General features: G+C 36.8%; 1 protein-coding gene across 1 annotated transcript in view; it reads left to right on the forward strand.

The window, feature by feature from the left end:
• Positions 1-329: 329 nt before the first annotated feature.
• The window catches only part of ELP4 (elongator acetyltransferase complex subunit 4), a gene marked incomplete at its 3' end in the record, with an annotated part of 67,149 nt that continues 49,809 nt past the window's right edge, over positions 330-17,669 (forward strand). The window contains exons 1-3 of the mRNA XM_010182437.1: positions 330-501; positions 5,981-6,016; positions 17,446-17,567. Coding sequence (XP_010180739.1) covers positions 330-501; positions 5,981-6,016; positions 17,446-17,567 — 330 coding nt within the window. The remainder of the gene's footprint in view (positions 502-5,980; positions 6,017-17,445; positions 17,568-17,669) is intronic.

Consider the following 17,669-nt stretch of genomic DNA (forward strand, 5'->3'; position numbering starts at 1 on the left):
TCACCGGCACTGCACTACCCCTGTCTTCTCACCCCAGCCCTGCAGCACCACCTCCCACTACCGGCCCGCCTTAGCCTTAGCCCCAGCCTGAGCTTCAGGACCCCTGTCAAAGCGGGACCCCCACACCCTCAAGACCGGCTCAGCCACACTCACCTGTCTCCTCTCTACCAGAGACCTCCAACCCTTCCCCGCCCCTTTAGCCCTGGACGTGCAAACAATGCGGTCTCCTATTGGATAGTGCGTGTCCCATGCCGCTCTCTCATTGGTGAAGAGGAGAAGGCTTGATTCTTCCCGGCGTCCCTTCGCTCCTGTCACTGATAGAAACCGAGATGGCGGCGTCCCCGGCGGCCGGCAGTGCTGTGCGGGGCCGCGGGGCCACCAGCTTCCAGCGGAAGGCTGCGGCCAGCAGCCGCCTGGCCGCCGTTGCGGGCACTCGGCCTTCCGTTCGCCACGGGCAGCTGCTGCTCTCCAGCGGGCTCCCCTCCTTGGACTGTGTGCTAGGTTGGTGGGGAGCGGGACCTGGGACCCGGCTGCTGCCCCTCTTATCGCCACCCCTTTCCGCCCGGCGGCCTCCTCCTTGGCCAGACCCTGCCTGTCACTTACCTTCCATGACCCCACGTATACTCCCGCAGGCTTTTCCTCCTTCCCCACAGTTCTCGGGATTGGAGGGAGGGTGAGGGGGGAAGAGGAAGGGACAAAACAGGATCCATTTCTCGCCTTAAGCCCCCTCCCCAGCGGAGAAGGGAGGTGGTACAGGCCCCTGCTTTGTAGCCTGCCTGGGGAGAAGATTGCTGTTTACCATTCATTTAGCACCCTTTAAGCAGCCTTTCTAAAGTGGAAAGCTACTCTGTAAATGTACTTAGTAACACATTCCTGTCGTATTTCAGACTGTCATAGTAAAGGGTCTGAAGTTTTTGGTTTTGAAAAACATTATTGCTGAATTAACTCATGGTTGAACGTGGTGCAGTTCTGGTTCTTCAGTGTGGCAATTTTTAGGATGCATTTGACTGTAAGACTAGACTCTAAGCGTGTCTTTTCTGTCTAACTTGCCACTGCTACATCTTTATAAATGTCCCATTGAGATAACTTACACTGGTGTGATGCCATCTGTGAATGTGCTTTTGCCTACTGTCTGTATCAAGATGCTAGATAGTTCCTTGGACTGATCTGTTGTGACCATTGCTATGTTATCATCTGTGGCATGAACTAGCACTGTTTACTGGAATTCAGAACTGATTCATTTCACTGGTATAAACAGCATGTTTTATCTGTATGCACTAGGGCTGCATGATTCTTTTAGTACCTACTGATATAGTTCCAGTACATCTTCAGTGTACATAGATGGGACTACTTTTAGGTGACGAAGGCTTGACTTTAGCTTCTTCATTAGGCCCCAGAGGACTACAAGGAATGTAAGAATATATCACTTTTCTTTCTAAGGATATTGTTTATGAGTAATGAGAAATATAAAAGTTGTGTCTGTTTTTTAAAGAAGTTTCTACAGCCTGTGTATCTTAAGAAGAATCACAGTTCTGTATCTTTTGTGTGTGTTTGTGTGTCTGCTTGGTAGGGAACACCTGCATTTTCATCAGTAATTGGCATCCTTGGGGAGAAAGCTCTTCCTCCTTAAGAGAGAAGTGTTTCATTTAATGTAATTTATGTAAACCTTTGATTACATGAATATAAGATTTGCATTAAATATTCCAGTTCTTCTTCATATTCCCTTTTATAAACAGTGTATTTTGCACAGCATGGGTCAGAAAATGTAGACAGCTCCCATAGTGGCAGTCTTCTAAATGTCCAGGCACTTGCTAACACAATTAGTTGTTTGTTATAGAAACTGGGGACACTTTTTCCAGTAAACTCAGGATCCCTTTTAAAGTACTCTTTTCTTGTCTTTTAAATATTCAGTAATTTCCTGACCTTAACAAGTTTTACACTTGAACATCAAGAAAGTTCTTCCAACTGTAGGAAAAGCAACGTTTGATAATACTTTTCAAATTATTTTTTGGGGTTGTGGCTTCTTTGAAAAACTGGAAAACTCTCTGTTCCTGTGTTAAATCTTTGCTAAACTCCTAGCCCTTAAATCACTGGTTTCTGGAGGCTGAGTGGATTGACTAGGAAAGCCAAACATGCTGTACTATAATAAAATTTCCATTGATACCAGGTGTTAGGTGCTGTTGGAGACAGACCACCCAGCTAGGCAGACATGTACAGAATCATTGATTTTGGAGGCTGGAGAGGGACCTGAGGAATTCATCTACTGCAACCTTAAAGCAGGCTCATCACTGAATTCAAACTTGATTGCTCGGAGCTTTGTCCAATGGAGTCTTGAAAATCTGCAATGGCAGAGATTTCACAGCCTCTCTGGACAACCTGGTGCAATGCTTAATTATCTTTGTTGGGAATTTCCTTTTTCCTTATATCCACTTTGAACTTTTCCTGTTTCAGTTTATGCCTGTTGTTTCTTGCCGTCCCACTGTGCACTTCAGGAAAGAGCTCAACGGGTTTCTCAGTAGCTTCTCTTAGGTACCAGCAGGTTGGTACATTAGATCTTCCTCTCTTCTCCAGGTTAAACATGCCCAGTTCCTTCAGCCACTCCTCTTGGGTCATTTGCCCCATCTCAGAGCCCTTTGGGTGGACTCACTTAAGTTTATTTTTACTTTGCTCTTGTACTGAGGGGCCCAAAGCTGGACATTTTATTCCAGATGTGATCTGATGAGTCCTGAGTCCCTTGACCAGCTGAGTGAGCTTCTGTTCCTGCAGCCCATTATGCTGGTGACTATAGAAGTATTGTACTTGGTCTTCTTCATATCCTTTTTGGGTGTGTGCGGAAATGTTTCATAAGTATCTTGCAGGATGCTGTCTATGTGTTTGTTAAAGAATGCAGTTGGTTTTTTTCTTTCATCTTCCTCAGTAGCAGTTGAATTGTACAAAATATTTCATTTTACTGACACAAGAAGTGTCAATTGAAGACAAACGTTTTGGTATAAATTACCAATGGAAGTTACTATAAACTGTAACTATAAAGTTACATCTCCAGGCTTTATATTCAAGTTTACTTTCACGTTTATAGACAGTGTATGCCTGATTAGTGCTGAAGCAGTTCTCTGTAGTGAGCTGTAACTGCTGTGTAGTATAGCCATCATATGTTTGGTATTGCATGTTTTGTTTCAAGCTGCTTGGAAAAGGTCACAGATATGCTTTGAAATAATCTGGGACACTTCTCAGCTTGTAAAGTTTGTTGTGTTTCTATCCTTAACATCTTAAATCTCGTTGCTGTAGGTAGCAATGTGGAAAGTTACAAGTCCTGCTTAGTTGTTTACATGTAGTGCTGCCTTAGTTATTGACAAAGAAAAAATAAAATAGCAAAATAAGAAAGAATTACAAGTTCATAGCAGTTTTCTTAGGAAACTTGAAGATTTTACCTCTTTATTTAGAGTCTATCAACGTTCCTGCTACATTTTCCTGTTTGTTTTTTTGTTTAATTTACTATCATTATTGCTCATTGTCATATGAATATGTAAGCATGGTGACTGCAATAGTTTTACATTCCATCTAATAGAATACACTTGTTCAAACTGTTCATTACATTTGATAATGTGAAACCAGTCCTCTGACCTGAGTTTGCCTTTAGCAACCAGAGTATGTGTGCATATGTTGCAACTCTGGCTTGTAGAAAGAGATGGTACAAGTGATGATCTGAAAATACAGCTTGTGAGACTTTTGACTGCACTGACATACTGTATGACAAACATTCTCTCTTGTGCAACCAAGTTAAAAGCAGAAGAGACACTATGGTGGCAACAAGTGAGCTTTTTATAACTGAGATTTTAAGTCCTTGAGGTGATACATTACTTATAGCTGCTTTGATCATCTTTTCTATGTCAAGCTACAATTTGGTAAAATCTCATTATTTGGAGATATTTTTTGTATGTGCTGTATAGAACATGTGCTGGTTTTAAACAACTGTTGTTAGTAAGTCACCTGTGTGTTCTGTCTCCCTGATCAAGTGCATGCAGTGAGTATTTGAAGCATACTTTGTATCTACCATCTATATTACTTCTGATTTTGGTCTTTTTTTCTCCTTTCCTCCATAGTACATCTTTTGGGTTCACATGCATTTATCTCCCAAACAAATAAAAAGAAACAAAAATTGATGGATTAGAGCATGGGAATTTCATGAGTGATTCTGACTTTCTGATAAACAATATTGGAGTTGTTTTTTAAAAAATATATAGGAAATGCTTGATTACTTTACAAGTTTGCTGTAAATATTGAGACATTTGTGCATCTTGACACAGGAGCATAGCTTAAAGCATCTGTGATGTGCTGAACTACAGCTGTGAAATTAGTAGCTAACTAAACATTTGCACTGTGATGTACCACTAACATTGTGCTGCATCATGAAATGATGAGAAATTGATTCTGTTGTAGTTTTGATTCAGGTGTTACTATGCAACAATATTAGCACTTTGTGGCCTATGGGAAAGAAATCTGCCTTTTCTCTTCCTTGTGGGTACATATTACAGGTGCTGCAGACATTTGTAGTCCCACCAGCAGAGCTAAAGATTAAGAATTTGGTCCAATCCCTATTGGAATCAATTTCAAGTGAATTTTAATGAGCTTTTAAATTGACAGACTGAATTATCGTGTTCACTAGAGTCCATCTGTGGAGTCCTGAATTGACTTATCAGGAGCTTTGGATATTGTGCTGATGGGATTCAGTTTGCCTCTAACTTGCTTTTAGAGCAGGGTGTAATTGCAGAAGGCACACTGCAGATTCCTTCATGCAGAACACCGCAGTAGGCTGGTTACATATCTGAACACCTCCAGGAATTCTGACCATTCCTGTCACAGTTATGTATCACTTTGCAACAAGATATTTGTAATCTGATTTCAAGTTATTCCACTGTTTTCAGTCTTGGAATTCAGGTTATAAAACAGTTTGCCCTTCACTTAAAATAAAATATGAATTCTTCTTTTGCTGTCTGTTAAAATTCCTTCTTGGGACAACAGTTTAAACCACTGTTAGGTGATTATGCTTGCTGTCTCTTCAAGGAGGAAGTAAAACAGTCAGGATGGGAGTTCATAGATTTATTTTTTTTTTCTGGTCCTCCACACTGTTGAGATCAATGGGATAAGAATCTATGTATCAAAACATATTGGGAGTATTCTGTTCTGTCTATTATTCATTCAGTCATCTGTGATTGAAACACAAGCATTGATTGTAATTGTTTAAGTAAAAAGAAAGAAAAATAATAGTGACCATGTATAAATCTGTCAAAATGTATTTTTATTTTTTAATAGGTATTTCAATCAACTGTATTCATAGAGTTGTTTTTATGTCCAAGATCTACTATAGAAGGCTTTAATAGAATTATATTTTTTCAGATGGTGTTATGATGTTTATGATCTGTCAGTCTAGGTTTCATTGGGTGAAATGCTAGCTGTCTTATTGTCTGTTTTCAGTAATAAGGTAAAACCAGCAGAGCCAGGATTTTGCCTGATTGGCTTGGGTGGGAATTTGCTAGCCTCTTAGTAGGTCACTTTACATATACAGTCCTTCATACAAAGGAGTATCACTTGGTAGTGATTAACAGGGATTTAATTTGGAGGATGTTTACTCACTTGAGTCATCCAAGTAAAAATTCGCTGGCTCAGACCATACATCATTATTGTAGCACTTGAACATGGTTGCGTAGAGCTCTGCAGGATCTTTTTACCACAATGATGGCAGTACAGTATATTGTGAAAGTAATTGTAATGTGTAATATGTAATTAGATGTAATGTATAATTATTTCATAATGGAGAGTTGTAGGAAGTATTGCAAAGGTAATTAAAATGTTGTTCACTTTTATATTTTTAAATTCCCCGTTATCACCTTTCTTTGACTTACAAACTAAGAAAACTTAATTGTTCTTTAGCACAGTATTAAAATGTAGTCTTACTTTATTCTTCATTTTGTTTTGTTTCCAGGTGGAGGTGTAGCTGTTGGAACCCTTCTTCTTATTGGTTAGTATAAAATATGTAGAAACTTGAAGTCATATTCTGCTATGTTTTGCTCATTATAACGTATTTATCAGATAACCTGTTGGTTTATTGTTTTTTAAACTGAGGAAGGAAGGAAGTATAACTCTCAGACCCTTTCATTTCAGGTAGCCTTCAGAGTGGACTATTGTCTATTTCAAGAATTACTGGAGGTGGATCAAAACCTTACTTTTAGTTAGGCTTGAGCCTCCAGGAAGAATTCTGCAGAATTCTGGTTTTGGCATTTAGCAAACTTCAGGACTTTTTAGTAAATTTTTCAAATTATTTATTATTTTTTTAAACTACTTGATTTCCTATAAGGTTCAGACTGTTTATAGTCACAAAGTTTTCTTTTTTAAGTTTGGCTTTCTGAGAAAGATGTGAAATACAGACTCTCTTAATCTTTTGATTGCCAGAATCAGCTAAGAGAAAGCTGATGGAAGCCTGCTTTGTGTCAGGATATGCATGAGGCACATTGGGATGGTTAAATTCAGAATTCTCTTTGCCGACTGCACTGAAGTGTCAGTGTCCATTGCAGCTGAGGTGTCCAGCTTTCCTTTCTATTTGAAGAGTAGCAAAGAAGAAGAGGACTATTGTACACATACATCTTGTCTTCATATTCCCAGGGTACATGCTAGACCTTAGAGCCAAGAAACATTTCCCAGCCCCTCTCAGTTTAAGCACAGCAGCCAAAACCACAGTTATGAGGGAAGATTACCTTCCTACAAGTTAGTCTTGTGTGTGCTTACAGTTTCATCATATAAGTAAAGATCATGGCAGAGGAGAAGTTGAAGGAGGTATCATCTGATTGTCACACCAGTTCATCAGTCTTGCCATTCTAAGGATGCAACACAGCTTCAACATGATGTAAGGACTGAATGGTGATAGATGTGTGATTTTATTCCAATTTTAAATGTTAATCAGATTTATGGTTCTTATGAAAAACTTTCAAGTTACTTTCCTGGCAAAAAGAACTAATACTACAAGAAAAAAAATGAAAGGTTAGAGAAACACCTGTAGTTACGTGGAAAATATCTGCATCTGAAATCTGTGTTGACATCTTAGATAGAATGACAGTTTAAATGCTACTTTTTGATACCAAGTTGCTGGAACAGAGAACTAGGAACCTAGGAATAACAGGTTTAGCTTAGCTTTCCAGTCACTGCAATTTCTCTAACTGTTGGAATCTAGAAAGTTGTGTGATTGTTTCCTCCCACTGAATAAGAGGTAAAGTGCCTCAATTTCCTTATTTGTAAGAGTGATGAAAACATACTGCAAAGCTATTTGAGATACAACAAGCAGTATCTGAGTTCTTACATATTAACTGCCAAAAATCGTGCGTTAAAGCCTTGAAAATGAGTTTATTAAGTTGAAACAATGGATTACAGGAAGACAACTGTCAATGAATTTGAAATCGGTAAGTAAAATCTGGAAGATAAAAGTATAAGAGGTGCTATTACAGACAAAAATGCCAGTTTCTCATTGCAGAAGATAGGAAATGTAGTAAGGCACCATTTTGGCTGCATCCTGAGCTTTTGAATGCCTCACAGGTTGTTAAGGATCAGCACAAAATTGTAAAGTGGGAGTATAGAGACAAAATCTGAAAAGCTTGAGTATAGAGTAAGATAAAATTAGCAAGAATTACCAAGAATAATAGAGATTTTTCTTAAGTACCTCAATAGTTTTCAGAAGCCCAAGAGAAGGTCTTGTTGGTTACTTGATGAAATGGAAAAGCTGGTCATAGCTGATACTGAGAAAGGGGAAAACTGTAAAAATTGTTGTGTGTGTGAATCTTCACCCAGAAGAAGCACTGAAATCTCATGAGTGTTGTAATTGAGAACAGTGACTAGAATTCAGCCTTGCCTAGGAAAAAAGCAGACTAGTACATGTCTGGGTGATTTCAAATAGATTGCACCTGCAGAGTATTTTAAGAGCTTGCCAATGAAGTGTTAGGACCATTAGTATTTATGAGAACTGGTAGAGGACAGTGAAGGAAGGAAGGAAGTGGAAGATTAAAAAATACAGAACAGTTTCTATTTTCCAGTGCTGTGGGAGGAGTTGCTGAATTGCAGGCCATGAGTTATAGTTCAGAAGAAAACAAGGGTTTAAGTAGCAGACGGTATGTGGAATAATCTTTCTCTATGAGATAATAAACTTGTGGATAGAGGATAAGTAGGACATGCCATTAATCTTCACTTTAGTAATGCTTCTGACAATATTTCAAATGGCATTCTTGTAATCAAAGCTAGGAACCACACTGTGTTCATTTCTCATATGCATTCTTGGTGTTTGCAATGCAAACTAACTTCACAACTTGAGAGATTGCCATTGCATTCTGCTTATTATATCCTTTTCTTCTCATTATATCCTTCTTCATGTTCTGAAGTAGGCTTTTTAATTCCAAAAAGTTTAGTCTCTTGATCACTTGAAAGTATTTCTAGTAATATCATTTGGAATTCATTGGCATGAAATTTATGCGAAGACAAAAACGTTGTGTCTCTAATGATAGGCACCAGTAGGCTAGCAGCTGTTCAGTGTGGCTTTTCAGCCTTAAGATTTAATCAGTAATTTTCAGTCATTTTCTGAAAGAGATGAAACCAATGTGGTCCCAACATTTTATCTCTGTTTGCTTTCACTGTGGAATGACAGCCATCACTTGGAGATTGCTCTGCACTTGTATCTAGAATTTTGGTTAAAATATTTTGAATTGTTACAATATTTTGAATTAGTCTTGGGACTAAAGAACCTAACAGTGAGATTTGGGGAGAACTTACTTGAAATCTGTTTTAGCTGCCGCTGGGGATACATCTTGTTATCTTTTGTTGGTATATGTGAACCTGCACTAGAGGTTGAACAGCATGTTCTGTTTGCCAGTGAGCAAGGTAATTGCTTTTATTATGGCTTGTTGTTACTTTAAGGCTAGTTTTTATTTCTACGTTTTATTCATCATTAGAGACAGGTCTGTCTGACTGAATAGTAGAAAATATTTTTTATGTAAAGTGTATAAATAAGTGTGTGTTGTGGTGCAGATTAAGTCATTTGAATAGTTGCCTGCCAGAAAAAACAGCTAGCATTACCTTAAGCCATAGAGGCTACTATCTGTGTAATGACTACTATTTGGGTTCAGATTTTTTGTGCAAAGTGAATTGATAAATTGGGTCACTATAGCTGAAAGAAGTTGTCCAAATCCTTCTCCCCATTCTTGGCTGTGCAATCTTGTTCCTTGAGCCAGTTTGAGTGCTTTTCAACCCTCAGCTCTCCCAGTTGACAGTTGATCTCCCAGTTCAAGAGTGGAGGCTTTTCTGTCTGTTTTAGCTCACTGAGATGCGAGATGGGCACCAGAGCCAGCACAAGGGAAAGCAGCACTGCACAGTGAGGACTAGGAGAGAAAGTAGATGGCCTTTTCAAGGGCAGAAGTGCCAGTTAAGCTTAATTTTCTCATTAAATTTCACCCAGTTTTTTGTGAATTCAGGAAAAATGGTAGAAGTTTTATCTCTTACTGCTCTCAGTGAAGACTTTGCTTTTCCCACTCATTTTGAGAAGAGCTTCAATCTTTCTATGGACAAAGGAAGAAGGAAAAAATGTTAGAACCTATCATATTTTACACAGATCAGAGCTTATGAAACTAGATGAGTTTTGTTTTGTCTTCACATTACAAAATTCACTGCCCCTTCCAGTAGATGAACTGAGTGGCATCAAATGAACCTACTAGCTGGAAAATTGTCATTAAGCAGAAGAAGGTTGTTCTTTAGACGTTATGCAGTTAAGTGGTGAATTACTTCACCATAGGGTGTTGTGGATGTAAGTAACCAACATGATCTCATTGGGAAACTGGGCAGCTTGACGGAAGAGAAAGCCATTTCAATGGCGAGGGTAGTGGATACCAAGCCCAGGTAAGGAAGTCTGTGAGCTACAAATGGCTCAGCAAATGCTTGGGTGAAGCATCATGTTTGCTTGTTCAGTTCTTATTACCTCTTCCTAAATATCTGCTTTTGGCTACTGTTGAGCATAGGGTTAGCTGTCCGTTTGACCTGACCTTAATGGCACAAGATACAGCAAGTGTGACAGCAGTGAGCTTTGTGTTGTAAAGAAAGATTACAGGACTCAATGATTTGAAAATAATAGGATTTTTACCTGATTTTTTTCCCTTCCTCTGAGTTCATAGCTGACAATAGTCAGTTATATCCCCTATGTTGGTTGTTTATTTGTGATCTGATATTAAACTTAGCTTCACAGAAAGGTGAGGGAGAATCTCTCTTTTAGATTTGAAAGCTAATTTTTTTCACAAATAAGACTTGCCATATATATTTTGAAACAAGTAATTACATACAAAAAATCTTAAAGTAAGAACTATATTTATCCATGACTCATTAGTCTAAAAATTTTTAATTTCATTTTTAAAGTTGGTGCAGGTAGAATTGTAACTGCATTGTTAGAATATCCTGTCACAGCACACTCAGTTCTGTCATGAGATTAGTCTAGGCAAGCTTCGTATTATACAGGATTGAAGCTGTCAGTGATAAACCTCCTAGGAAGATGTTTCTGCGTTGTACTCCAAGTGTTATAAAAAGGTTAAATTCTTCCCCCTTCCTTCAACATTCTCTAAGGCAAGAATAAATTGCATTACTTTTAGCTTGGCTCCCTTTGCAAATTAAATGCTCATCTTCATTATTTGACACATTATCTTGGTTAATTTAACCAAATAATAGTAGATTCAGGGTATTAAAATATTTATTTTAACTATTGTGTTCTGAAGATGTAGTCATGGCACAGGTTACTTGATAAGACTGTAAAATATTGTTTGAAATATAAGTGCACTTTTTTTAAGTTTAATTCATAATCAAGAGCATAATGATTTTCATTTGAACTTAATTCTATAATATATTCTTTTGACAGTGTTTTATTTATATGAGAATTAGAGAGCTGAGGCACATGGTAGTCTCATGCAAGATCCTAGCTACTATAGAGGAACTCGAAACTTCCTGGGTTTTGTTCATACGGCAAGAATGTTTGGGATTTTAACTAGTACTTTAATTTCAAAAGATCTTACTGAACTGGCTTTATAACAAGTGGTCAAACAAACATTCTGACTCTGCAGGAAACAAAATTTTAATACTATCAAAACAGCCTGTGAGACAACTTTGTTGTTTCATCCTGAACTGCTCCAGATCACCTTTCTGGGAGAATCTCCCCTTTCCAAACAAACAAATTGCACAGCAGTTGATTAAGCAGACTCTTTTCCACCCCCCATCTCCGATGTATTGCAACCTGTTGTATGTCTGCTTGCCAGCCTCCAGAAGAGTTTTCAGGAAGATGTTATTTTGTTTTTTAAATATAAGCCTTGTTTATGTAACACGTTCTGCTTAGTTACAGTGTACTCAAGTAGGGCTGTCCTGGGTACCCTGTAGGAACCTATTTTTACATACCTTTAAGATGCTCTAGAGTTGACAAGGTCATTGATGGCTAAATGTTTTAAAGATTATCAGTAGGAGGGTTTTTGTTGGTAGCTGAGGTAAATTATTAAAAGTTAAAGTTGTCTGGTAAAAAGCATGTCTATACTTGTACATTCTAAGCCTTGAAGCAGTTTCAGCTACTTTAATTAGCTACTATTATTTTTGCTAGACATGCAATTTAACCTGACTGGTAAGAGCTCTCTTCACTTGTCAATATAATTGAATTTATCGTCTTTTTGGAGTTGAAAAAGATAATCTCCAGAGAGGTACAAAACAGTGATTTGCTAAATATAATTCTACAAAATACAAGTTACCAGAATTCACCTTCCTGAAGTATGGCCAAATGCCAAAAATTGTAACTTACATGTTTGACAACTCCGTGTTGGCATGTGCTAATTAAATGCAAGTGACACAGAGTATATCCCCTCAAGCTTAGTAAATGTGGACATTAGTAAAGTATCTTTTAAATGGAATTTCAGATTATTAAAATAATCGCATTTTATAACCTGCAGCAGTTCGGAGAGATGTTTCATAGCTACAGAAAGACACACCTTAGGTCACAGTACCATACTGTAGAACTATCTGGTGAAAAAATGATCAATACTGATAGGCTATGACAGGCTTTTGGCAGCTTTAGGGCAACCTGTCTAGACATTGTACAAAATTAAAAAATAAGCTATCTGTACATTACATTGTTGCAGTCTTATTTTTTCCTCTTAGAGCTCACATAATTTTAAGCAATTATACTACAAATTGTCTCTGGAGTTTTTTAAAGACCTTCATGCTGTTTAATATACTGATGTTTAAATGTCAGCTATTATTAATATGATCTATACGTATTTCTTACCTTATGGTCGATTTTGTTCCTGACTCTTTTCCTTTTCAAGTTATGGTGCTTGTTCTCCCTCCCTAACTTGGAACTTGAATACCTCTATGTAGAGATTTTTCCTTAAGGCCACATGTTTATGTATCAATTTCCATAATTAGATGAGATTTTTTCCTTAATTTTTATATAAATTATATATTTACAGTGCCTCACTCATATCTTCTTTTTTGTTTTTGGTGCTCTAGCTAAACCGATGCCTTAAAATTTTGTATCTAAGTTCATGCTCCACTGATTTCTCTGAGCAGTAGCTACAGGCAGTCCATGCACAAAGGTGCTGAGAGTGTCTCTTATGTGTTCAGTAGCCTATACAGTCTAGGAGTGAAAAGAGCCATAAATAGGAATTGGTCTTTATCCTTAGTTCTCAACATGGAACACGTTGGAATTCATTGCACTGATACTGACAATGCTGCTTTTTCTTCATGACTATGTTAGGCATGAAAGCATGCTGTCGTGGAAAGAGACCAGTGGGCAATGATCACAATAAACTATTTTATTTATGTCCTTATCTGTAGGATCAGAAGAGGTTTTGTCCTGGAGACAATATGCATAACTTCTAGGTAAATAATCTCTTTTTCTTGTGTAGTTTTACGCTTCGCTAGCTACTCACCTGCTACTTAGCCGTACAACACTCTTTGTTCAAAAAGAATCAGAGAAAGCTGCAGACTGGTGTGTGACTTGCAGTGACTGGACCCAGAAAAAGAGTCTGCAGCTGCAAGAGTCTTATTTGTTTATGTGCCTTATTAGCTACAAGTAAAGTTCACAATGAAGGCTGCTGATGGGACAGCTCTTTAGTATGGAGGCTATGAGTAAAGATGAGGGCCACGCTTGAGTGTCTTGGCTGACTAAAATGGGCTTAAATGTTAGTTCCTACACATATAGAAAGGAGGCAGTTTTTCTGAATGTGGGTGTAATTTAGAAAATTAAAGAAGAGAGTGGAGAATTTACCTTAATCATCAAAATAGTAAGTCCAAGTGTTATCAGAAAGTAAATATACTTTAAAGTATTTCATTCAATTTATCTGTGAAAGTAATCAGTGAGCTACTGAAGTACCTGTGCTAAATGATTTGTTTGTTTATTTATGAGAAAAAAGTGTACTCCTGTGGTTCTGAATAGAAACGTAACTATTGAAACCAGGGTACAATGGATGCTACCAGAAAAGCCCCATATGGGTGCACTTTAGATCTTTTGAATACCACAAAAGTTTAGTGACCTAGAAATGAATCAATAAAAAGCCATCCTCTATGTGACAAATTGAAGAACTGAGGGATTCTTACAGATGTATTGACTTTAACAATTCAAGATACACTGTTCGTAAAGGCTTTCTGAGACACATTTAATCCTTAGAGTACTGTAGCAGACTATGAGGTGTTTTATATTTAGATCATTCTCCAATAGTTCATTTCCTATTTTTACTGTAAGTTTACTGGTATGAAAATCAATGTAAGAACACTGAAGGAAAGGCTAATGCTAAAATGATGTGTCCTTACACTGAATGCAAATGTTTTTAAATTGCTGCATTGAAAATTCTGTATTGTTTGCTGAAATATATTTTGGAAGGGTATGGCAGTGTAAGAACCTCTTTAGTCTTGTTACTTTACAAATAAGTCTAGCACTCAACAAAATTAATTGTAATCTTGGATAGGTCAGTAAAAGAGTTTATATTTCTGTTCCCCATTGCTTCACTTACATAGTTTTAACATTTCAGCTTTTCGAATAAAATTTGAGTAAAAATTCTTCCTAACTACTACAGCCTTATTTAGTCTTAATTTAGTTAAATAATGACTAACACACAGTAGGATTTCTTATATTTATCCGTGCTTCATGATAGAGTTTCCATGTTATGTTTGACACTAAATTGAGCGTGTTGTTTACTGTCCAAGGAATAATTAATGTAAGAACTTGTAATGCAGAAACACTCTCTGTATAGCTGCACACACATACACAAACCATAAAATACTTGGACTAGATGAATATTGGCTTATACTGCATCATATGTCAGTTAAGTCCTGTCCATATACAATACAACTCAGTGCTGCTGTGCCTCAAATGGTGAAGGTGAACTTTAACCTGTAGATAAAAATTAAGTCAAGATTTTTGATTCACTAAGAACAATGTAAATGTTACAGCTGAGGATCCATCCAGACCACCTGAATACTGTTCTTTTCCTCTTGTGTTCCGAAGGAGGTCTAACAAAATTGCCTCCCTCCACTAACGTCTGCTCCAGTGATGTGATTATATGGGGAACTTGGTGGCTTCTTTCAGGTAGCTCAGACGATTTTAAAAAATATAGTAAGTAGATATCACGCTGTCACTTTGATTTCTAGAGGTCTTTGGCTCTTAAATTGAGAACTTCATAAATGGAGATTAGCACATGGAAGTCAATATACTGTGAATAATGTATTACCAATTATATTGCAGTAAGCAAGCAAAGCATAAATAATTAGAGAGAGCCAACATTTAAGGGGCAGGAGCTGTATGTGTTCCTGAGCTCCAGTTAAAAAGGAGAATTACTCTGCACATGGGATTTTTTATCTCTTGTTGAAGCAGTTTAAGATACAAGCAGGACCCAAATACTGTATTTACAAAATAAGACTGTCATGCTTCTTCAAAACTTTATAGATTGTGTCAATTCTGCTCTTTGCTCCTGCAATTTTAGTGCTTCAGTTTTATCTGAATTGAGTCTTGTCTCACATGGATCTACATCCTCTGTCGCAGCACAACTTGTGGAGCTCAGTTACTGGGAAAACAGTTTTTCAGTAAAAATATTGATGACTCTTTAAGCATGTGAGAGCAAACAATATAAAATATTTAATTAAGAGCTCCAAACTTTCAAGGAAATTGCAGTTTGTAATTCTGTAATGCTTTTGGAAATCAGTCTTGCTGAAATTTTAATAAGGAACCCAGAGCTGTCAACAGCAAGCTTTTGTCAGTATTGTGCTTTTCACAATACTGACCTGTCCGTATTTTTCACTATACTGTTATTTTAGAAAAATATATATGTGTCATTGGAAGTACATTAGAAAGCTAATATGGCCTACTAAGCAGTTTAACAGTATCAAAGGTAAATTATATTAATACAGTCTGAGTTCTTAAAATGCTCAGACCCTACAATAAAGGGGATATATCAATGGCTAGTACAAGTAGCAATAGTGCTGTAACTATTTTATTCCTTTTGGCTTATTTGTCCAATTTTATGTAATTTCCTGTCTTAAAGACTGTGTTATGCAGCATGAGTCACTTCTAGTTCGTTTCATGGGTTTAATGAAAGAGAAACTATTAAATTAGTATTTCTCCGTAACAACAAAGTAGGTAGTCTTGATGCTATATGTTTAGGGATTAGTCTGAAGAAGAAAGAAGAAAAAAAATTAAAGAAATAAATTTTTCAGATTTTAAGTGTATACCTTTCACCTTTTTAAGGAAAAGTATCCCAAATATGAAATGTAAAAGTAGTGTTAAAAAAAAAACCCGAAAATAAATTCTGTTTTGACTGATATACCATGGGCATGTCTTTGGGAGAAGTGTTCCTTTTCCAGAGAATTTGAAACTTGTGGTTTGTGTTTCTTTCTCTTGTTAATCTAAGCACTGAAAGTGTCATTACTTGTGTGTGATATTAGGCGTGTAGTAGTGCAATGCTATTTTTCTATGATTTGTTTCTTAAGTCTCGCCATTGCTATTAATGTTTTCTCCTTTTTGGATATACATCTTCTTTCTTCTTTTCCTCCCACTCCACTTCATTGGTTCTTTTTGACTCTTAAGCTCCAAAACATACTACTCATGTACCTGTCAAAATTATATTCTTTTTGTTTTCTTCTTTGGTATTTTGTACAAGTTAGAGATGAATGACAACTTTCTTGTTTTCAGCCTTTGTTACTGGTTTTGTGGTTTTTCTTTTAATATTTTCATACGTGATTCATAATAGGGAGGAAATGGTTTCCAAGTTGCACAAAGAATGGATTAAGAGTTGTTGGTTCTCTATAAAGAAAATCTATCTCTGTATTTTTCAGCCACAACGTCTCTGTGTGTTAGCTTCCAGCAGTCAGATTAACAGATGAAAAAGTGAAACCTTGTGTCAAAAGTATGTTGTTCCAAAGGGCATGATCTAAAATTTTACTGGATAATTAATTGGGTAGATATATTGTTAGGATTTTTTTTTCTGCTAGAATTAACTTTGCTATTGTTTACATTTCCTGAAAATAGAGAAAATCAGAGTTAGTTTAAATTTCAATTGTTATTTACCCATTTACTTCCCCCATAGTTATGGTAAGTTTTATTTGTATGAAGCCCATTAAGACTTTCTAATTCTGATGATTTCTGATATTTAACAAAGAAGCTGGAGGAAATATTAGCCTTTCTGAAGTCAGCGAGAATTTGTATTTTTCTTTTGGTAGGCTAGTATTTACAATGTCTGTTAACAAGTACGGTCTCACTTCTTAAACTGTAAGTTCATGTGTCCGTTGAATGTGTTTGTGATTTTGCTCTGGATAGCTTTCAAAACCAGCATTGCAAATTCTGGTTTTTTTCAATATATCCATTTGCTTTGCCTATTTTTCTAGTTGTCACAGCCCTGAAAGAAATGCAATGTAAGAATGTCTCTGTAAGAAATGATGCCTTTCTTTACATAGCTTTAGCATGCCAAGTATGATTAAATTTTGAGAAGCATAAATGAATAGATATTTTAAGAAATTTGATTACTATTTTAAGCTTTAAGAATGTAAATATTGACACAGTTCTCCCAAATAAACAAAACCCCTTTCCATTAAACTGTGATTTCAGTAATCTTAGTTGGTACTGATGGGAAACCTTGCTAGGAAATAGCACTATTGCTGTATCCCATCCATATCTTAGAATCAAATACATGATTGGGAACTATTTATCTAGCTTGAAAAATTCTGAATACAGTATTATCAAGCATTATTTTCAAAGCTTTGGAATCGTATTTTACCTATTATCCCTGTTGTACATTATATACTTTAGGAGGTAGACCTAAAGAGGACTTTTATAGTGCTGTGGAAATACAGGTGGGTAATTTTTCTAACAAAAAAGGAAAAAAAATCCAACCATTCTTGTTTTCGCAGAAGAAGATAAATACGGTCTTTACTCCAATTTGTTGTTCAAGTATTTTCTCGCAGAGGGAGTTGTCTGTGGACATGAGTTGTTTGTTGCTTCCGCTAAAGAGCATCCTGACAGCATCTTAAAGGTAAAGACTCACCGCTTTTGACAAGTAAGACTGTAATCTCTTGATGAATTTAAACATTTTAAAGTGTGTGTATTGTGTAGTAAGAAATTAATTAATCTTGGT

The sequence above is a fragment of the Mesitornis unicolor genome, unplaced genomic scaffold (assembly GCF_000695765.1).
Source record: "Mesitornis unicolor isolate BGI_N332 unplaced genomic scaffold, ASM69576v1 scaffold20444, whole genome shotgun sequence".
Classification (NCBI taxonomy): Eukaryota; Metazoa; Chordata; class Aves; order Mesitornithiformes; family Mesitornithidae; genus Mesitornis; species Mesitornis unicolor.